Source organism: Puma concolor, chromosome B2 (assembly GCF_028749965.1).
Source record: "Puma concolor isolate L17-30 chromosome B2, mPumCon1.1.hap2, whole genome shotgun sequence".
NCBI classification, from domain to species: Eukaryota; Metazoa; Chordata; class Mammalia; order Carnivora; family Felidae; genus Puma; species Puma concolor.
The window spans coordinates 107336360-107359966 of NC_141671.1; the positions used below are offsets into that span (position 1 = coordinate 107336360).

Here is a 23607-nt window from a genome sequence, read left to right on the forward strand (position 1 = left end):
AGACACAGAATCTGAAACAGCTCCTGGCTCTGAGCAGTCAGCACAGAGCCCGACGCGGGGCTTGAACTCACGGACAGTGAGATCGTGACCTGAGCCGAAGTCGGACGCTTAACCGACTGAGCCACCCAGGTGCCCCTAAAAGACTTTAAGTTTTACGAGGGCAGTAATGATGTCTTTTTCTCACTCTCTCCTGTTCACAGTTGGACCCAGGGACAGTGCCAAGAGGTATCTTTGGACCCCATAATCTCCACTAGTACCCTAAAACCACTCCAAGTTTTAAAAAATGGTGATTTGTGATAGAGTTTGCTGTCATTTTCTCAATTGTATGTAAAATGTGATTAGACAGCTCTGTAGAAAATGCTGCTATTTTTATTGCTCTGTTACATGTAGTTTAAGTAAAAATGAACAAAACGGTGTGTTTGCCATAAAGTCCCCAGCATCTTTTTCCAACCAGGTTGCTGTCCCTGGGAAAATCCTGCAACTTGTACTTGTACAATTTGTACATCAACAGCACCCAGCAAAGTGTCTGTCACATGGTAGGAACTCCATACATCAGTGAGTTGAAAAAGGGGGCAAAAATATATGTATAGATTTAATCTCCAATATGGCTAATAAGGGATCACAGGGCAAGTATATATGCATGTAAGTATCAAGGCAGAGTGTTAATGTTTATATGAGATGGTGGAAATATTCCAATGGAATAGATTTCAAGCTAGCTGGAGTAAAGGCCATTGACACCCAGCTGGAGCATAAGGGAAAATAAGATAAATTCCATCTCTCCTCTCTCAGTGTGCTTTTCCAATAACTCAATAGGAAGCACTTCTTCCCTCCCTGTGACCATCACAGATGCTCCCTGAGCAGAGTCTAGCAGCTCATCTCATGCTATCTGCAGATGGTCATTGCTTCTAGGTTACTCTAATGAAGCAGAAAATTCCACTTCAGGAAGTTTCCTCACCGTGAGACTAAAATGTACTGTGTTGCTATTGTTACTATTAGTTCTGTTTACTCGTAGAGATAGTGGAAGCTTTGATGGAACATAGCTTGGGTGTAGGATGGATTCTAAGCTTTAGTTGTCAGAGCTGGCTTACAAGTAAATAGCAAAGAGGGCTTCTGAGTGAAAAAAGGGAACAGAGTAAGTGGGTAAGTAGTGCGAGGGAACTTAGGACCCACTCTATGTTTCCTTAGTTAGAAAACCTAGTTTCCAGGGACAGAGAAGATGGTAGTTAGAAAAATGAGAAAAACAGCAATGAGAAGCCAGCAACCATACATGAAGGAAATGTAGTGTCAGAGAGCCAGGTGGTCAAATTTTTGAGAACCAACTACTGTGTGCCAAACTTCATTCCAAGTTTGAGGTTATGGTGGTGATCAGACAGAGTTCTTGCCTATAAGAAGTTTACCTTCTAGGAAGGAGAGATTGAGGGATGATTATATAGACAAATGCAGAAAAAAAAAGATAGTGTCAGGTACTCTGAAGTCAGTTAAATAGGGTAAAATGACACATGGTTATGGAGAAACTGCTTTTGGTAAGATGGTTGGGAAAGGAATCCTGAGGCAGAGATATTAGAGTTGAAAGTTGAGTGATTAGGAGGCGATGACTTGAAGGTCTGATGGTGGAGTGGTGGCAGAAGAGATGACAAGTGCACAGTCTCTGAAGTGGGAACAAGGAAAACTGAGTGGGCAGCAAGAAAGGCCAATGTGCTTTGAGCATGGTGAATGAAGACAGTAGAGTAACATCAATCAGAAGGCAGAGACCAGTTCACAGAAGACGTTGCGAACCAGGGCAAAGAGCTTGGATTCTATTCTAAGAGTGGGGGAAAGTCTTTGTAGAGTTTGAGAACAGCAACAATTTGATGTATACATCAGCAGCATTATCCTGGCTGTTCCCTGCAGAATGAGAGGGTGGGGCAAAGGTGACAGTCCTAAGACTAGTTAGGAGGCGGCTGTGTGGGTCCAGATAAGAGAACACGGGGGTTTGAATAATTGAGGAAGTGTGGATGGAAAGAGGAAGTAGACTGGGGATATATTTTGGTGATAAAGTTGTCTGAATTTAAGTTTGAAATGGAGTTTTCTTTGTGAAATGTGTAGAAGTCAAAACAATTTCTAGGAAAATAGCATAGATATGGGTGATAAATGCAAAAATAAATACAGGAGGCTTAAAATGAGTGGCACTTGGAAAGGAAAAAAAATGTCAGTCAATATTCAATTGCTGATTACATTTTCCCTTACAGCATCCAGCTTGCAAACCCCAATTCCTTCCTCCACGTCCCAATGTATGTATGGAGCTTCCAATCAGTATCCAGCTCAAGAGACCTTGGATTCCCATGGAGCAAATGGTAGAGAAATGGTGTCCTCTTTACCACCCATCAACACTGTGTTCATGGGAACAGCAGCTGGAGGCACTTAAACCAACAATGTTGAGTGAGGATTGAAACTAAGAATCTCTACTGCTCAAATATTGTTCATTCAGATTGCCATCAGGGTAAAGAAAATGGAATATACAGTGACAGGACATTGTTTTCAAGTCACTGGTACAAAACTATGGACAACTCCATAATGAATGGAGATACTTGCAGACTTTGCCTTGCACACAAATTGTTTAAAATGTGATCTTGTTATTAATTATAGTTTCAAATATTATCAAATTGAACCACTGGAGCTTTGAAGATGCAAACATTTCAGCTATGAAGATTTAATATTTTGCTTCCTAATTTATTGAAAATCTGTGTGCTGCTTCATCTTCGGTCTATGAAAAGAAAAAATTATTTAATACCTTTAAAATACCTTTAATTTATTAGGGTCTCAGAATCATTGTTTACTATCCCTTATTTGACAAAAAGTCAAGTGTGTGTGTTCTACCTCCTGTGGAAATGTTTACAAGGTCAAGACTTAATTCAATTCAGCCTAGACCAAAGTTGCTTGACTTTCAATCCTGTGCATTAGTGTGATGAGTTCTGTTACATAGAAGTATTCCAATTCTATGTAACTGAACGGAGATTATGAATGCTTTCCCTCTTTATTTAAGAAAGGTAAGAAGAAATGAAAGAAATAAAGTATGAAAATATTTTTAAATACTTGATTGCTCTTAGAACTGTTACTGTTTCTGAAGAATGCTTAGGATTCACAGGCAAAGTTCCTTTGGATACTGAATTAAAGAGTAAAGCTGGTTGGTGAAAACATCATAATTCAAGAATATTTTCATATCATCTCCATGCATATAAATATAAGGAAATTGTGGCTTATAGACCATTTGAACTTCTAAAGATTTAGAAGCAGTCTTTAATCAAGTACTTGGCTTATAAACTAAGAGTGAATGAGTGTTCAAGGACCATCTGAATGCAAAGAGAAATTCAGAAGTGAGGAATTCATTCCATACGAGTTAATAGAATTTGATACACCATCTATCTAGGTCTGTTTCCTTTTCATTTTTGTATATCTTAGCTGAACGGTCTGTTGCAAGACTCATGGCCTGTAATGGGAGACCTCCATTAACTTCACAGGCTTTTCCTACAGTCATATGACAGGACTTCTATTATTTGTATTAAGGATTGGGTTATACTATGAGCTCCGAGTACATTTTTAAAGGATTTGTAAGCCCCAAATACCCATTATACATCATGATGTAATTTGGTGAAGACAAACTGCAGATTGTTTTCAGAAAGCAATAAAAAAATTAATTGTGGACTTCTCAGAGTGTTGCTACCATTTGCTTAGTAGCATGTAGTTTATGAGCTAATTAATTGAGCAGAAAGTTCTGCAACAGTAACAAATGATGAGAAATAGAAATAAATGTTCTATGATTTGTAGTAATATTGTAAGAATACAAAGGAGAGTGAAATTATGAAGGGCTTGGACTGAAGTGAAAAGCAAAACAGCTTTAAGAAATGTTTGGACATAAGTCTTGAAAATTAAGAGCCAAATTTCCACCATATAGTAATTACATATATACTCAGCATCTATTTTACGTCAGGCACATTGAAAAATGCAAGTTGAAAAGATGAAAATGAAAATACGACTGTAAAAAAAAACCCCTGCCAATGCCTTTGGTAAGTTCTGATATGATGAAGAAGGGGTGATGTGATAGGAAGTAGAAGCTCATTGAAGATTTTTGAGTAAAAAGTAATATGGGACATGTTGTTTAAGGAACAGCCAGCAGCAGCTGGAAAGGGAGGAGGACCAGACAGGAGAGGAACTAGCCCAAGAATGGGCTATTTGAGAGGCTATTTCTCTCATCCAGATGTCCAGCAGGTAAGTGCAGAGACTACATGGAAGCAGAGTGAAAGGAGCAGGAAAAAGAAATTTCAAAGAAGCATAAGCATCATTTAGTACAATTAAAGGATTGGTGACTGAGGGAGATATCAGGAATTAAAAAGGAATATGTTAGGGGCGCCTGGGTGGCTCAGTCGGTTGAGCATCCGGCTTCGGCTCAGGTTGTGATCTCGCAGTTTGTGAGTTCGAGTCCCAGGTTGAGCTCTGTGCTGACAGCTCGGAGCCTGCTTCAGATTCTGTGTCTCCTCCTCTCTCTGCCCCTCTCATGCTCTGTCTCTCTCTGTCTCTCAATAATAAATAAACATTAAAAAAATTTAAAAAAAAGGAATATGTTAGTAGTGGCGCTAAAGTTTTCTTTAACCCTGTTTGCAAAGCATTTCAGTATAAATAGTTGACCCTGGATTGATAACCCCTTCATAGATGAGGGAAAATTATATGGAGCAGGGAGAAGTGCAGAAGAAAAGTAAACATTATCTCTGGGTTTCATGTACAATGACAAGGTGCTAAATTTTGACATCAGGAAGACTAACTTGCTCTTTTCCCCAAGCAGTGGGACTTGGGTTTATGTCTATTAGATGTATAATAGCGTTTCTTATTGTGGGCACTACTGGCTTTCAGGCAGGACAGTTCTTTGTTTTGCAGGATCATTCTGCGTATTGCACAAGATTTAGTATCCCCGGCACTCAAACACCAAAGCACTCCACTCACCCAGCCTTGCGACAACTAACAACATCTATGTTTCCAAATGCCTCTGGAGAGGTGGTGCCATTCCTGCATGAATTAAAAGTGACAGCATCATTAATTTTACTTAGAAGGAGCTTGAGACATTTAATACCTTCCTGCCTTTCAGCTGCACTCATCATTCTAGAATTGCTTCCTTCATGGATCTAAACTTTGGATGCGCAAGGCTTTTTCTGGTATTCTTTAGGTTAATTTTAATATAGTTAAAGGATCTTAGCCTAGCTTTCTAGTGTTTCTGTTTTTAAAAGTAAATCAAGTAATTTTTAGAAGTTGTGGACTATCAATTATAAAGAAGTGACCTGGGTGCGCCTGGGTGGTTCAGTCGGTTGGGTGTCCGGCTTTGGCCCAGGTCATAATCTCGGTTTGTGAGTTTGAGTCCCACATTGGGCTCTCTGCTGTCAGCACAGAGCCTACTTTGGATCCTCAATTCCCCACCCCTACCCCTTCCCCACTCATGTGCTCTCTCTCTCTCTCTCTCTCAAAAATAATAAATAAAAAAAGAGAAAAAAAAAGTGACCTGTTCAAGCTAATGCCTATGTGAAGCCCAAAATTAAGGGTAGAAATAAAAAAGATAGAGGTTTAAATACTCCGTTCTTGAAGTACTATCTTTCAAATCTTGTGTTTTAGTGGTTACTATAGATAAATGGCATAAGGAAAAATGAGCATTCCAAATAATTCGGTGGACTCAATACGATTCAGAAGCCAAGAGTTTATTTTATAACAGCTTGAAGAAAAACTAAAACCCAGCTATGTCATTAACATAGAATTACAAATCAAAGGAGATCTGATTTATTTTCCTCTCTCCAGGTGGTGGAGAAAAGTTAGAGCTCTCCTCAGTTATATGTTCCCAAGTATGCTTTCAGGTTAGAAAGGATTTTTTAAAAAATTATTTAAGCTAAATTCTAATTACAGTTGTGATGTAAAATCTTTCTCTTTGTTTCTGCTTTGAGAGAAAAAAGTCCGTGAGACTCTCGGGGCCGCCCATGTCAAGAACCCATTCTGGATGTGGGAAAGAGAATATTTTTTACTCACATGATACTTAAAGACAGCCGGTGGGTGCACTGGCATTTAGTGTCAAGACCAGGGATGTGAATATCTTGCAGCGTGTGGGACAGATTTGCACAATGAAGAACTGTGGCAAGAAATAAAGCGAGTAACACTTCCATGGAGAAATGGAGTAGGCTGTGAGATGAATGTCCCCAAACTCTGACCAGTAATGGCACTCTACATTAAATAGTATCCAACTAACCCAATTAGATGATTTCTTCAGCTACTGTGACTGTGAAACTCCTACACATGGCTTAGAGAAGCAAACAAGCAGAAGAGTAGGACTAGAAGCAGGGAGAAAGAGAGGGAAGGAGAGCTAGAGACCAGCTTTGTGAGAGGGGTCCAGTAGGCAGCAATGGGTGGGCCCCCCTAAGAAGACACTGAGGCCACAGGTAGGTGCCTGGACCTAGACTCTAGAACACCAGAGCTGAGACTGTGCCATCCTGACCAGTGAGGCACAATGCCCAATTCTCTCCTGCTCTCCCAAATTTACCCTTGGAGCCCTTATTGACATGGTCTCCATTTAGCCATTCAGAGTACAGCTTCCCTGACTACAGTCACCAGTCCACAGCAGCATGTTCCTCTTCTTCAGAAAAACATGATAAACATCAAATTAGATAACCAGCAAACATGATAAACAGCAAACATCACCGGTGATGTTTTCCAACCACTGAATTTATGCTCATAAATTTATGCTCAAACGCAGTCCACAAAAACAAAGAATACTGCCAGGTAGTGCATTCTCCCCCACGAACTCCCCAAAAAAGAAAAAGAAAAAAGAGAAAGAAAGAAAAATGCTTTGAGATAAATGAATTCTGAAACCCAAACCCAAAGTTCCAATTTTTCAAAAAAGCAGGAGACAAATGAGAGTGATATGTATGAACTCCCTGGAAAGAGATATTACAGGTACTCAGATTTCTAGTATAACAGGAAGCAAAATTAGTTGTCCTACAAGTTTCACAATAACAGCTTTGAACTCTTATAAGGACTGGAGTAGCAAACTGTTCATAGTGTATTTTGAAGGCAGATTCATAATCCCAGGTCAGTTAGAGAAATTTAAACAAAAACCTTCCAGAAAAGTAAACAATGGTGATTATGGCATACAGGACATTTTGTGCTTTGGGAAAGATAAGAAATGATGAGTTTATATAAAAGGTTATTGTACTATCTCATTCAATTATAGAATTCTAAATTAAATCCTCTAGTTTGTAAATGGCAGAGAACGCAACTTGTCTGTTCCAAAAGCACACTGCTTAAATGAAAAGAAAATAAATTTCAGTTACTCCTTGATTATAGGTGTTAGCAATGGTTGGAAATGATTGGTAGTTCCAATGAGTAATCTATTCAGTAATTTTGAGATATTTGATTACAAAATAAGGGCTTATCTCTGTTCTGTTTGGTAAAAAGGTTTTCAATTAGTTTTCTAATATCAAAATCTTATTAATAGTGCTTAATTTTTCTTCATCTTGGCTATATGATATTATGGTAGAAATGTTTCTTCTTATAAAAATAGTCTACTTCCAGAATGACCAAAGTAATTTAGGGTTTTTTTGTTTTGTTTTGTTTTTTGTTTGTTTGTTTTTGTTTTTGTTTTTTGTTTTCTGGCATCTAATCCAGTTGGAGAGATCTCTGATTTTCTTCTTTAAAATTCTCATGTAATAGGTATTACATGCAGATGTTTATGGGGATAAAATTGACCACTCATTAGATTGACTGTTTTACTTGTCATATCTAGAAGTTCTGTCATAACTAGAAAGTTCTAGTTCTCTGTTCGTTCAATAGGATGGGAAGCTTTGGACGTACATATAAATGTAGAATACTTCTAGATTCCTGTTCCTATTAAAAACCTTATCTCATTATTTACAAATATTTCATTTAATCTCAAGACTTCTATTTATTACTTGAATATTTTAATGAAATGTCTTGGTCATGTTCTTAGCCTTGGTTAGCTTTTTGTTAAGGAGTTAACATGTTGAAATTTCCAAGAGATATTCAATTTTATCCCACTTTAACAAATATGTCTGCTCACGCTGATAACAAGGATAAGGTTCCCCTCCCCCCCCCCATGGATCTTACGGTTTATGAGGTAAGGCAGACATTAACTGTAACATCTACACAATTGACATTGTGAAAAGAAGTGAAGGTGGCTCAGAGAAATAATAATAAGAGTTGAGCCCATGGAGATGCCTCCAGGGCAGGGATGGGGTGGGGAGAGCTGGTCAGGGAAATGTCTTGCAGGAAGTGACATACTGAGACTAGAAGAATAAATGGAAAGCAGGTGATGTTGGGGAAGGAAGTGGTGGGGGGGTGGGGGAGGGCTTGGCAGGCGGGATGAATGTTCAGGACAGGAATGCAGCCTGTAAGGAACCTAGGGTTGGCAGAAGAGATGAAAAGATAAGGGGCACAAAGAGTTAGGGAGAGCAGCCAGAATGAATCTAGAGAGAAACTCCTGAAGCTTTCAAACTTTAATGATAATCATAGTGATTTAGTGATGAAACATGAGAAACATGATTATGAAGATACACAAAGTATTAGACAAGGCTGGTAGGAATGTCAAGCTGAGATTTTTATAAACTTTGAAATGCTAAAATATTTTCAACAAACACCCTTGCTTTCCTAGAATCCACTACTAAAAATAAGCTTTAAGCCCCTTTTATGTCTTCTATGACAACACAAAATTAAGGAAATTAATCTTTTGGGGTTTTTTTAATTGAGATATAATTGACATGTAACATTGTATTCATTTTAGTTGTTGGTTTTCTTCATGAAGGTCTTAATTTTGTTCTCTTTTTAAAAATGATGATTTCAGCTAATCAAATAATGTTTAATACAATTCTCTATTCCTTTTCACAAATTGAATCCCAGACTTTCTCCCATGAAAAAGGTATTTAAATATCAAGGAAGAAAAAATTTGTTAATGCTTTCAAATGCATTTTCCTGTATTGCTGATGTGACCCTAAAATTGAAGGGAACTAAAGGTGAAGAGAAGGTCAAAACCAAGATTCTCAGTGTGATGTGGTGACCTTCTTAAAATAGATGTCATAGGGTCTTTAAGTGAGAATTGGGTGAGGAACACATTTACGAAAGTGAAAAATTAACTACTTAATATGATACCTGCCCTAAAGTAAAGAGAAACCATTGTTTTTATTAGTTAAAAACAAGGGTGTTGTTCTTACCAATCAATAGTCAGAATGAGGGTCAGGGATTTACAGCCTTCAAGCATCTTTAAACACACCGAGGCAAATATGAGCTTTGTGGGTAGTTTGTTAATCAAGATTTGTCATTTAGCTCTGTGTGCTTTAGCTTATTAATGCTCTCTGCATGATCCCTGTGGAAAATAAAACTGTTACCATATTTTATGTTACAAAATGGCAAGATTTCTTGCCTGTCAATTTGGGGGGTAATATGTGTGTACTGTTTGCCATCCCTTCTCCCCACATATAGACTGTTTTTTTACTTATTACTCATTGTCTGGGTACCTCTATAATTTACAATATCATTTCAACCCTCCACTAGAAAGTGTGCCTGAAGATGGTACCTGATGTATTTTGACAGGAAGCTGAGTATTCAGTTGCGGGAGCCTGGGGAGGAGGGAAGGGGGGAGTGAGGGGAGAGTTGTTAAGGGTACTTGGACAACAAACCACCAAAGAAACCACTCTGAGAGTGCATGGATCCTTTGATGAAAGATAACCCCTTGGCACATCAAGAGTTATCTCACATCTTAATGCTCCCAGGGAATATAAGGGAAAAGTGGCCAAGAATGGACTAGCGAATTCAGGAAACCCAAAAGAATGGCCTGTCCCTGTCAGAGGCTTCAGTTCTAAGTGGCTTGCCCCAGTGAAACTCCTTTTCAGCTTTTCCTGGGCTCTGCATTTGAAAAGATGAGACCATAAAAGATTCAGATAGGATGCAGTAAGGACTAAGAAGCATCAGGATGTTGTGAGCTAGTCTTAAGTTCTAGGAAAGGCACCACCCCAAGAGCCACAGATTTGCCTTTATATAACAGCTTTGAAGTGACTTTTCAAGTTTCTGCTAAAATATGAAGACAGGATGGGGCACCTGGGTGACTCAGTTGGTTAAGTGTCTGACTTCAGCCGAGGTCATGATTTTGCCGTTCTGAGTTCAAGCCCCACATGGGGCTCTGTGCTGACAGCTCAGAGCCTGGAGCCTGCTTCAGATTCTGTGTCTCCCTCTCTCTCTCTCTGCCCTTCCCCCACTCATGCTCTGTCTCTCCCTCAAAAATAAACAAACATTAAAAAATAATAAAATAAAATATGAAGACAGAATTAACATAAACTATGATTTCAAAGTAGAGACACACACAATATGTAGCAATTGAAAAGGTTTAGTACAGTCAGGCAAATCTATGTTTAAAACCACATTATCTGTGTGACAAATAACTTCTCTGAGACTCATTTTCCTCATCTGTAAAATGGGCTTCATAATACCATCTACCACAAAAAGTTTTGTGAGTGTTAACGGAGCTAAGGTTTATAAAATATTTAGCAGGATCGTTTCTGTCATATTGCACAGGCTAAACAAATGGTAACTGTTTTTAATTATCACTATTCTTCAGATCCCAATGGAATCAGTAATGTTATTGAATGCAGTGCAAACTGTTCTTGTGTGCCTTTATGTGTCATGTAGACTGCTGTATTGGTAGAGTTGTCCAGCAAGATAACCTAAACTGGTGTAATTAAATAAGAATTTATTATGTAAAAGTAAAGGAAAAAAGCAAAACGTGGTAAATCATTAACCACGCCAATATGGTTACATAGAAGTGACACTCACAAGATACAATATGGTCTGATTGTTAGATATGAAAACATTATTGCAAGCAATATTTAAAAATAATTTGTGCTTATATATATTTCACTGGTTTCATACAATGATGCAAGTCCTTCCTCGATTAATCAATAATTCTGGGAGTGAGCTATCAATGTTTATTTCAGTCTGATTGTCTTTGTTTTCAGAGGCCTGTAATAAGCAGCTATAAAAATAGGTGATTTTCCCGTGGAAATTTATATTAGGAAGACAATATTTTCATTGATTAGTTTTTATTTCCCTTTAAAAGTCAATTAAATTCATATTTTTAAAAATAGAATTGGTGACATTTATAATAAAAAATTATTAAGTGTTGGACATTCCTAATGCCTTCATAACTGCCAGGTTGGGGACAAGGTGCTTTCTGTTCTCTTTATTATTACTGGAAGGAAAACCTTTACCTTAGCCAAAAGCACTCCTTCATGCCAGAAAGCTGAACGTCAGTTGATTACTGGGTGTCTCCTCCAAGATGTTTTGCAGGTACCCGAAGCTCTGCATGTGCAGACCAGGAGCCACTTGATTTATTCTCAGATTGTGTGCTCACCGTGTTTTCCCTCTTGTCATTACAGTGCTCTGGAAGCCAGAAGCCAGGAAGTTTCCCTAACCTCTCCCTCCTTGCCCCCTTTTCCTTCACATTGTTCCTTCTAATTATCTTTCTGAGCTCTCATCTCATCGTCCTCATCCTCATAGACAGCATCCTCATGCACACTCTCATCTCTTTCCAGGATGGTGGTATTAGCCGCAACTCAATCCATTTCTCTATCACTTCCAGAGGGATTTTCCTTAAACCCGCTGCTCAAGACCAGCCTATGGCTTTTCTTTGACCTCAGAACAAGGCCCAGACTCATTAATATGGGCCTAGGGCATTTTCACTCTTCCTGCTTGGACCTAGTATTAATCAATATAATGCATATACTCTTTGGAATTTTGTCTGCAGATAGAAGATTCATAAGATTTTTGATGTCAAAGGTAATCACTGTGTAGGTACTGGGATTTCCTTTATGTTTTATGGTCAGAGTAAAACGTGTAGGAATATTAATGATAAATGGTCAATAGAGATAAAATGCTTATAAAAATCAATAGCTTTAATGGATCTAAAATATTGCAGGACATCAGTATTTGACACAAACAACATTGAAGGAAGCCTTATTTAATGGAAAATTTTGGCTCAATTCTGAGTCTTTCTAATGTGTGACAAAGTGATATTGAAAGACTGAGGAAATAGACCTTGCTAGACCTCAATGACGTACAGGCTGATAGGCTTAATTGAGGCTAAGGTTGAGATTTAAAACAAGTTAATAACACAGGAATTCAATAAACACAATAAACTCTCTTCTTTTGTCTTCTGCCTTTCCTGTGTTTGGATGATTCTTAATCTCCCAGTACAGACATTGCATTGTCTAAGAAGTTCCCCTGGAAACCCCAAAGTCCAGGTTAGTGTCCCTCATATAAGCTCCCTTTAGATCCTATACTTTTCCAACATGACACTGAACATGTTATTTTTCTCTCTTGAACTTGACTGTAAATTCTAGGGTGGCTGAGGTGATCGTTAGGCTTATTGGTGCATTCCTACAATAAACACATGTTTAATGAAAACTGCATGTAAGGAACACTTTTAAACACAGAATGAATAATCACTCTTGGGTTCATTGGTCAGGATGCTGTATACCAAATAACACAATGAAGCAAGAACCAGGGTGAATCAACAGTCACTGTTATCTAATAAGGGACTGGAACTGCACAAAGTATGAAAATTCACTGAAAATGGGCTTGCCCTGGCATAGTCACCAGTCTGAAATATTCCTTGGAGAAGAAAGTTGTGCTTTTTTTTCTTTTTTTTAAATATGAAATTTATTGTCAAATTGGTTTCCATACAACACCCAGTGCTCTTCCCAACAGGTGCCCTCCCCAATGCCCATCACTCACTTTCCCCTCCCTCCCACCCCCCATCAACCCTCGGTTTATTCTCAGTTTTTAAGAGTCTTGTATGGTTTACAATAATAGTCACACTTTTTTGTCTTTAGATTTGATTTTATTTTGAATCATTGAGTGGAAACACAAGTCTGCTCTTAAAAACTAAGTTCTAGTTATTTATCTTAGTAGAGTAGGCCCTCAGTGAATATTGATTAACTCACTGATTGGTTGATTGGAGAGGACTGGAAAATGCCTTTGAAGCCATAAGATCCAGACACACACCCAAAATACATGCTTGTACTTTTGCTTAAGGAGACAGATGGTTGGCTGTTAACAACACTATTTGCAACAGAAAAAAAAAAATTAGAATGAACTTAAATGACCATCAATAATTGGATAAGAAAAAATTCACACAATGTAATACTATAGACAAAAGTCATGAATTAAAATTACACATATGAATAAGAATAAATTATAAGATGATCATATTGAGTGGAAAAAGAAGTTTAAAAGCATAAGTAAAATCTAATATTTATGTAAATTAAAAAAATCATATCACAAAGTATTTATTGTTTATATATATAAATATGTGGTAAAAATATAAATATATGGTTGGGTGGTGTATATATTTAACGCTTGAACAACACAGGTTTGAACTGCACAGGTCACTTACGTGTGGATTTTTTTCTATAAATACAGTACGGTATTGTTAATGTATTTTCTCTTCCTTATGATTTTCTTAATAATATTTTCCTTTCTCTAGCTTACTTAAGAATACAGTGTATAACACATATCACATACAAAATAATGTTAAATGACTATGTTATCAGTAAGGCTTCTGACCAAGAGTAGGCTATTTAACATTAGGCAGGTTAAGTTTTGGGGAAATCAAAGTTATTTGTGGATTTTTGATTGCATGGGAGTAGATGTTGGTCCCCCTAACCCCTAACCCCTGTATTGTTCAAGGTCAGCTGTATGTATCTTCATTATAATGATTACCTTGAGGAGGGAGGCAAGGTAATAATACTGAGTAAAGGTTCAATTTTATCTTACACACTTTATTTCTTAAAAAAAAAGATATGAAATACATCTGGCAAAATGCCAGATGTGTGTGCCAGTGTGGTGATGGATTCATTGGTGTTTATAGTGTTATTCTGTATACTTTTTAATAAATTTAAATATTTCATAATTATTTCTTAGATTATAATAGAGAAAAATAAGCTATAAGAGGGAAGAGTCTATTCAGTTTAAAACATTAAAACTTTCGGGGCGTCTGGCTGGCTCAATTGGAAAAGCATGTGGCTTTTGATCTTGGGATCGTGAGTTAGAGCCCCACGTTGGGTGTAGAGATCACTTAAGTAAATTTAAAAAATATTTAAAATATTAAAACTTTATCCATAGATATTAGTTCAGCAGTGCAACAGTGAGTGGAATAAGCCATCTATTATTGGGAGTTTAAGTCTCATTAGCAAATGTTCATAACTCTGGGGAGACAACTAGACAGTAATAAATGGTTTTGTTAGATAAGATGGGGGAGAATATTTTTCCTTTATAGAAATTTGCATATTTTTCCTAATCTCAAAAGTAAAAGATGCCCAGAAATGCAAAATAAAGGGGAAAATCCACACATAATCCTACCTCTTACAAATAAAATCTATACTTTTACACACATGTACATACCTGTGTGCATATGCAACTTAAGAACATCTCTCTTGTGTATACTTAGTTTATGCTTAGTATTAGATGATGTACATTTTTTCTGTTATTTAGTTTCCCTTGACAGAAGATTTTTAATAGCTATTAGAATTTCTTCATATGGATATATTATAATTTACTCAACCAACTTTTTACAGTTGAAGATTTAGTCTAAAAAAAGATGTCTAGATCTAAAACAAAAAGGGTGGCAAGGGTGCTTGAGTGGCTCAGTCCGTTAAGTGTCTGACTCTTAATTTTAGCTCAGGTCATGATCTCACAGTGTGTGAGTTCAAGCCCTGACTGGGCTCCGTGCTAGAGCAGAGCCTGCTTGGGATTCTCTCACTCTCTTCCCCTGTTGCGCACATGCGCCCTGCTTTTCTCTCTCAAAATAAACTTTTAAAAAAGGGGAAAAAGGGGCGCCTGGGTGGCTCAGTCGGTTAAGTGTCAGACTTCAGCTCAGGTCATGATCTCGCAGTCCGTGAGCTTGAGCCCCGCGTCAGGCTCTGTGCTGACAGCTCAGAGCCTGGAGCCTGCTTCAGATTCTGTGTGTGTCTCTCTCTCTCTTTGCCCCTCCCCTGCTCATGCTGTCTCTCTCTGTCTCAAAAGTGAATAAAAACATTAAAAAAAAAAATTTTTTTTTAAAGGGGAAAGAGGTGGAAATTTCTTTATTTTTAAAAATAAAGTTTATTTATTCATTTTGAGAGAGAGAGCACAAACAGGCAAGGTACAGAGAGAAGGAGAGACAGAATCTCAAGCAGGCTCCTCACTGATGACTGTTGTGGGGTTCTCATGAACTGTGAGATCATGACCTGAGCCAAGACCAAGAGTCAGACGCTCAACCGACTGAGTCACCCAGGTGCCAAAGAGATGGAAATTTCTTGATTCACTGAAAATAATACGGCCTAGAATATTTTCTAATCTAGCATTGTTTTCACTGAACCCCAACATGAAAACACACACACTTGATTTTTGTTTTAAACATATGAAATCATCCAGATGATGAATTAAATTTCCCAGGTACTTTTGGCATGTCTGACGTCCAGGAGACCAAACTCTTGCGACACCTTAGTCAGCTATTAGCATGTCTGGGAGTTGGCATGTCTAGACAATGGATGGATTTCCACACGATTTTGACCTGCCTACTTTGGAAGTGGGGCAAGGGGATGTCACCCTAAAAGTGTTTAAAATTAAAAAAAACTAAATATTATTTAAATATTCTTAAATGGGAATTATTTGCAAAATATTAATAATACTAGTAGTGGATATGAACTTTTAATCGTCACGACAACCCTAAGGAATATTTTTGTTGAAGTGTATTTCTAGGACCAAGATGGAGTTTCTCCTATCCAGGGCACCATGTCAGCAAATAGAGATTTAGATAACTTCTGTGTTCCTGTAAGTGCTGTGCTTCCCCAGAAATATATGATAACCAGTCAGTCCCTAAACTCCAGGCCACCTCTGGGCTTTTTTGCTTCCTTCCTTCTTCCTTATCCTTTATCCTATAAAAGCTGCCTGCCTTCCGTTCCATTTTGCAGTTCTCTGACTGGAGACTGTTGTTTCAGGAAGTGTTAAATAAAGCTTGTCTGTGTTACCTAAATTGTCTTCTCTAATCATTTTTTAAACAAATTACATTAACATCTATGCTGGATGTAAAAAGCAACTGCTTTATGATTCCTTTAGAATAGACCATCACAAAATAGTCTTGTTGGCCTTCACTGCCAAAAAAAGACCTTCTGACACACGAATATCCATGTTCACATATCCCTGAGGATATGACAGCAGTCTAGGTAAGAGAGGATGAACACAATGCCCAATGGAGAGCACAAGCAAGTAGAAAGGAAGCAAGGTAAATCAAGTGAAATTCGGGCACTGTGGAGATTATGATTTGATCCCCTATCAATGTCAATGTCACAATTCATTCTTTCAAGTTCAGTTAATATTGATGAGGTTATAAACACATGGCTCCCTCCCTGGAAAGTATTCATCCATGCAAACATACCTCTCAATAGCCTAGCAACTCATCTGCCTTCTGTTTTCAAGGCTGGTGTATTACAAATTCCCTTAGATAAAAGGAATGATTCAGACAAATCTTCCACACATCCCCACGAAGGAATAAAATCCAATTTTCCACCCAAGGTCAGTGCAAACAGCAGCACTCAACAATCAAGGACTTTTCCAAGTCATTTTAACAAAACCAGTTTGTGTTTGGACTGTTTTTTTGAGGCAGGTCTATGCGTTCGTGCTTATGTTGGAATACAAGTAACTCATGCGACAAAGCCCCATGTGTCATATAAAAGCTGTGCCCAAATTCTTTGGGTTTCTACAATCTGTATACTTAGCAAGGAAGATTCTATAATATTCCAGTAGAAGTCAACAGGTTACAAAAGAGAGGAGACAAGACTTGATTAATTGGCTGTGGAGGATGGACATGGTGGGCAGGGCGATAGGAAAGAACAGCTGACCTGGAGACTTGGTTTGTGCTGATGTCAACAACTTATTAGGAAATAGGAGCAAGTATAGCGTTTCTGTGAGGGATACATGGGTGAAGAGTCACAAGAAACAATCATTTTATCCAAATTAATTCTAAGGTGCCTTGGAGGTATGCCTGGATGGACCTATTTCTGGTCTAAAACTCAGGGGAACTACAAAGGCTGTAAATTTTCACTTGTTGGTCTTTAAGATAAGGTGTTGGTTAAAACTGTAAGTATTAAAGTTACTGCCCAGGGAGAATTCATAGGTAGGCAGAACAGTGGGCCAAAAGAAGATCCCTGAGAAAATCTTGCACTTAAAGAGAAGACAGAGAGAACCTTCGTGAAGGAGACGGATGGTCAGAGCTGAGAACAGAAAAAGGGGAAAGTTATGATCTGATGTCAAGGAGAGTTTCAAGAACATGTGATGGTCAGTAGAGGCAAACACAGTGTAGATGCTCTATAAGAAGAGATTTGGAAGATACTGCATTTGGTAATGTGAAGACCGGTGGGATGTGTGAGGGCCGTTTGAGTGGAGGGTTCTGAGCAAAAGCCAGCTTGTATGGGTTTGGACTGAGCTGTAAATGGAAAGTGAGGAAAGGAAGACCATGAGTATGGGACATTCCTTAAACATCTTTCCTCTAGAGTTAAAAGAGGGCTGCTTGTTTTCTTCATTTTGACTGGGAAAAGTTTAAGCACGGATATGGACTTAATTCACGGATATGGATTATGGACTACAGGAAAACAACTGGTGGCAGAGTGGGTGGAAGGCACTGAAGGTATAGGAGAGACGGAGGTAATGAAGGAGTGACATACTAGAAGAGTGTTCTTATCCAGGCTTGGCTACATCACTGGGGCGCACTGATTGTTATTGTTTTTCTTCTCACTACCCTGTGCTAACATTCTCTATTCACATGCTGTTCATGATCTATTCACAAGCTTTGGCAGAATCTGCAGCGAGTCTTGTTCTTCCAAGCCCTCCTGCAAAATCCTGGCAGAAGAAAAATGGGATGGACCTTGTGATCGGTGAGTGAGAGCAGAATCTAACCAGAAAGACTTCTCTACCACATTGTGTTCTTTCCTAATTGCTCCACAGTAATGAAATGACCTCATCATTTGGCTTTGCTGATTCAAAAGACAAGCTCGGTTATCAAAGCAACATAGCCACAAAACCTTTATGATGGAGCACAGATTTCTGCAAAAATCCAAGTTAATGGTCAGTCACATCTCATAGAATTCCCTGACTCTCTGAATTGAATTAGGGTAGGTTTTAAGCCAATGCCTTGCACACACAAAGAGAACACACAAAGCTATGTTATTCTCCTGGTCCTTAGGTGAAGCAGGAAGTTCTGATATAGGAATAACATGCCATAGACACATTTAGGCCAGTCCACAGGTGAATATTAAACTTTCAGCTTTTTAAATTACCTAGTAAAACCTAGTAAAATGCACAGTAGATATCCTTACTCCATTCCTGACCCCCAGCCCACCCCTCAGACTCACTCCTCCATTTCCATGTGCGACCTGGAAGACAGAGTGAGGAGTAGAAATGTGGGGAAGGTGTCCTGCTATACTTACAATGTTGTAATTCTTACAACCTGGGAAGTTAATGCTTTGTCTTTTTAATTTCATGAATGCATATAAAATTTAGAATAGTCATACTGTGAAGATAGTAACATCAAAAAAGTCTTGTAAGGATGACATGTGACTTTTCTAGATTCCTTTGTTCTATCTTCTTCTCATTCCTAATAATCTCACTTTCTACCAATGACCCTTTTCTATTTCTTTTTCCCCGTTTTTTCCCACTGAGCCTCATAGCAGACATGACAATTCTTTATCCACTGCCCTCACCTCACAGCCAACTATCACTACCTTCCAATAGCAGTTCTGGAAGCCTTTTATGAAGTAATTAGTATGTCAATCAACAAGCCTTGTTAAGCACCAAGCACTGTTATCCTGAGGTGTGGTAACATGAGGTTTCTAGAGCCAACAGCCATTGGCAGGTATGCTTCATTTTATTTTCTGGTGCTTGTCTGAACAGAGAGTAGTACTAATAATTAAAATCTGAGTCCTTTGCCCAAGAAACAGCATATAGAATCCAATATGGGCAAGAAAGGTGCTTATAGCATCAGAATGGCCCTGAAACCCAATGGTGTTTAACAAGCTGTTACATTAGAAACTTGGGAAATCTGACGTGTTAACATCACTTCGAATGACTTGTATTTGAAAAATAGTCAGAATTCATAGGAACTCCAAGATACTGTATAAATTTTCCTCAAGGGCTATAAGAGACATACTAGTATAGCAAATATTTAGAAAGCCCAGGAATGAATTCCCCTACTTTGTCTTTCTTCACAAATGAAGACCATTTGTTCTGGAAACGATGATTAGCAAACATATAACTGCATGTTTTGATGTTTCTTGGTATAACCTGGAGAATTGTGCCCTCTGTTTAAAATCTAAAAAATAAAAAAGATAAATGCAAAAGACTCAAAAATGATGATGCAGGAGAAGAAAATTAAAATAAGCAAGCAAACAACAAAAACAACCCATCTGTGGCTCTTTCGAGTCACAGAAAGGAATAAAGGACACATTTCCATTCATAGAATGGCAGCCCCTATGTATGCATATTCAAATGAACTTCAAATATTCATTCCTGTTGTGTTCAGCTCCTTTATTTCTGTACATTTTTCCTTCTCGATGATGGCACAGATGGACTCACAATTGGAGAGCACGTAAAAAGATTCTCTTTCACAGGTGAACTAGGAAAGCTGGCCCACCTTCCTCTGGGCCTGGTTGATCATTACCCTTGATCAAATAAAAGGCCACATGTTCCAGCTGCCCTTATGCCCTGGTTACCACAGTGAGAGAAAGGAAGGAAAAAAAGAGAAACAGAAAGAAGGCATAAGACAAGATAGATATTCTTGTATGAATTTGTATATCATTTGAGTACAAGCACGTTCCATGCGTTCAAAGTCTTCATTTTTAAAAAGAGAGCATTAACACTGGATGCAAGTGGTTCCCAAAAAATCACTTACTCTCGTAATGGAAATGATAATGTCCTGCAACAAATGCAAGCTTTTAAAATTAGAATCATCATAGAATGTGCACACAGAAAAAAGAAGAAAAAGGGTACGGGGGAAAGGAAGAATAGGGAAAAAGCCAGAGAGCAGTGACTCCTCATGACTTCACAGTGAATCCTGGTGGAATACGGATACCTAGGGACTCCTGCAACCACCTCTGCGTCTGTCCCTCTGCAGGATGAGAAGTCATGCTTTTCTCCATATTGTTTGAGCCTTTGGAAATGCCATCATTTAAGAGGATAAGATACTCACTGAACAATATCTTCTTGTTTTCCATTTGAGCTTAACACATTTGGTAGATATTTGGAGTAACTAGATATTTCTGAAACCAAACACTCCACAAAATGGGTTTTTTTTTCCCTCCTCCAAAATGAGTTTTAAAACCTAGTGCTTTTCTGAAACACATGTTAACATGAAAACATTTCGCTGTGGTAGAAGACGAGGAAACAGATGGCAAATTCATATACATGATATCACACTTTTCTTGAAAACATATATTTTGGGGGGCGAGGTGGAGGGGGGAGAATAAACATAACTAAGAAAATTTGGGGGAGGGAGTTAGGCCTCATTTTGTTGATAGTGATTTTCTAGGGTGGGGAAAACTATAGGAGACTTTGTGTTTCATGATTTCTTATAATTATTTAATTTTATTGATTACTATTGTAATTAGAATAAGTATAAAATATCTTGTAATATATACAATATCATATTTAGGAGTTGATAATTAAAGGGTAGTTACAGTGGCTATCATAAAAAAAATGTTGAATATTTTGCTAGTGACCTGGAGCTAATATGTGTTTTCTTGAGAATTTTGCCACTGAGCAAGCCCTGTTTGAACCTGATGAACCGGATTTGTGGATAGAAAAACCCTGAATACTTGCCTTGTTTTTAAGGAAACTCTTTACATTATCCCTTTTTTTAAAAAAAAAAATTATCTTTATTTTTGAGAGAGAGAGACAGAGTGTGAGTTGGGGAGAGGCAGAGAGAGAAAGGGAGAGAAAATCCTAGTCAGGATCCGCACTGTCAGCGCAGATCCCAATGCAGGGCTCAAACCCACAAACTGCGAGATGATGACCTGGGCCAAAATCTGACGCTTAACCAGCTGAGCCACCCGGGCACCCCTGTATTATCCCTTTATATTGGTCCCAAGTCAAGGGGAAGTGATAGGTTGGTTGATGACAGATATGTACACAAAAAATTTTAGAGAAATTATTGCAATTTCCCAAGGCCAAGATGAAAACCAAAATACAGCAGACTATTTTTACCTTTCCAGCTAAAACCAGAATTAAACCAATAGCTGTTTGGACAAGTAAAAGCTTTTGGAGAATGTGTGTAGTGGAGGTAAATAAATAGTAAGCTCAGAAGGTGAGAAGCTCTCAAATTTGAATGACAAGAGGAGTGGCCAAAATGATGAGTCTGGAGAAGCATCAAGCCAGCCCAGAGTGATGTCACTGTGAGCATGAGATTGCGGGTCGTAAAGATAAGTGTATCTTCTTGAAATTTTTAAAGGGAAGTGAAACTGAGAAAGGGCTTCAGTTTTATTCATTAACTTTAAAAGATTAGACTAAGACGTTGAAGTGTAGCATGAAAGAAATGTGGTTGGAACTCAGTGCCATTTTATCTGACTTGTAGGGCTGCTGAGGCGGGAAGGGACTTGACTACAGGGCATTGTGCCCACCTGAACATGAAGATCAAACTCAAAGGTCATTCTTTTGACATTAACGAAGTCATTTGCTCAATTCTGATGTTATAATTTCAAATTAACAAAAGAAAAGCTCTTTGCACATTATGGCAACTGAGGCCGTTTATCTTGTAGTGAAGATTACTTTGAACTAAATTGTTAAAATGACATTTTTCTTCCCACAGTTATTGGCCGAAGTGAAATCAAAATCTCCTTCCTAAGTCATGGGGATAGCAAAGGTCAAAATGGATTTTTAAGATATCTGTCACATGCCTGCACATTAACTCCCCACCATCTGATTCTATTATTGTAGCTTACTTTCAACAGCTGAGAGTGGACGTGTTCTGGGGAGAGTGGAGAATATTTAGCTGCCTGAGTATACCATCAGTCTTTGTAGTCACTTCTTGAAAATGCATCTATATGATTTTATGGCATATGCAATTTTTACTTCGTTGTTGCTGCTAAATTTTGTCTTTCTCAGAGAGATTTTGTAACTGTGATGAATACATGCCTTCCATTCCACAGTCACCTCATTTCTGGGACTCCTTGACACAAGCATATCCCAGATTAAAGAGATAGCTTTCAGAGTATCCATGGCTGGAAGATAGCTTTGCTTCAGCATGGTATTGTCTGTAATCGGCCGTCTCCATGAACAGCATCTGCCACTGGCTTTGTCAAATAGAGTCAGATTGAGATCAAAGCTGTGGCCTCTGTGACCGGTTGACTAGCAAGATGAGGACAGTCATAGAAGAACAATCGGGTGGCTGATGCACAGCTGATGGGTTCCCGTGCTTTCTCTCACATCTGGTTTACCTCATTTTATCTATCCTGATAAGAAGAAGAAAAGTATTTGAACTGGACAAAGGCTAATGATAGCATGTTATTAATACATTCACATAAAAACCTGAAGGAACACTTGTAACCCCCCAAGCAGTATAAGATTAATCTTCTGACTGTGATTTGTGTTGGACACACAGTTTTCCCTCCAGAAAGACTTCAGAGTTTGCCATCCTACCTCCCATGCTTAGAGAGAAGGAGTTTGTCCATAGCTGAACACGGCACCATTGATCTGTTGCTAAGCTATTGTAGGAGGCCAGATGCTGGTTCGTGAAAGCACCCATTTCTCAACCAGGAGAAAGTTCCTACTCCATGGGAATTGTAAAGCAGATTGAGTTTTAAGGAAATAGCACTTTCTCTGATATTCAGGGTTCTAGAAGGTATTGCTTTATGAACTGATTATGGAATGTGAAATGGGTTTTTTTTAATCCGCGGGATGTTCAAGCAGTAAGAAATCCCTGCAGTTGCCAAAATAATTTCCTCATGTTAGCTTTAGTTTCTTTTCAAGCCTACATACTTTTACTTATTTTTTTTATAGATTTTCTATAACTTTTTACCAATTAGGACTGTTACGTATCCTAATGTGCCCTCATAAGTTTATGCAATACTTTTTTTATAAGTTTCAGAATTTTTTGGATTATTATAAATACTTACAAGCTTACCATGACAAATGACAAATAAAATTATGCATAGTTTTCCTAAACATAAATAGGATAAATTTTTATGAAGTTATTGTTTGTCTTTTTATTTCGTTTCTAATCAGAACCATCCTATGAACATTTTCTCACATCCATCGTTTCGAGGATTGACTACATTATTGATACAATTCAATTGAATGCACATTCCTTAAGTAATTTTTATGTGCCTACCATGGTGGGCCGCTAAATGTAAGTTACTCATCTCCCATTTCAGGGTAAAAAGATCATTGACCTATTGGTCATCTGACATAGGCATGGTTTTAATAATAGCTCCTATTGATATGGTCACAATAACTCTATAAAAGAAGAAAATAAGCCTTGAATTTGGCAGAGGATGAGCAAACTTATAAGGG

General features: G+C 38.1%; 1 protein-coding gene across 1 annotated transcript in view; it reads left to right on the plus strand.

The window, feature by feature from the left end:
* The window catches only part of RFX6 (regulatory factor X6), a 55938-nt gene extending 53276 nt beyond the window's left edge, over window positions 1–2662 (plus strand). Inside the window, exon 19 of the mRNA XM_025925737.2 lies at window positions 2229–2662. Within this exon, the coding sequence (XP_025781522.1) occupies window positions 2229–2404 (176 nt within the window). The 3' untranslated portion in view covers window positions 2405–2662. The remainder of the gene's footprint in view (window positions 1–2228) is intronic.
* The last annotated feature ends 20945 nt before the right edge of the window (window positions 2663–23607 follow it).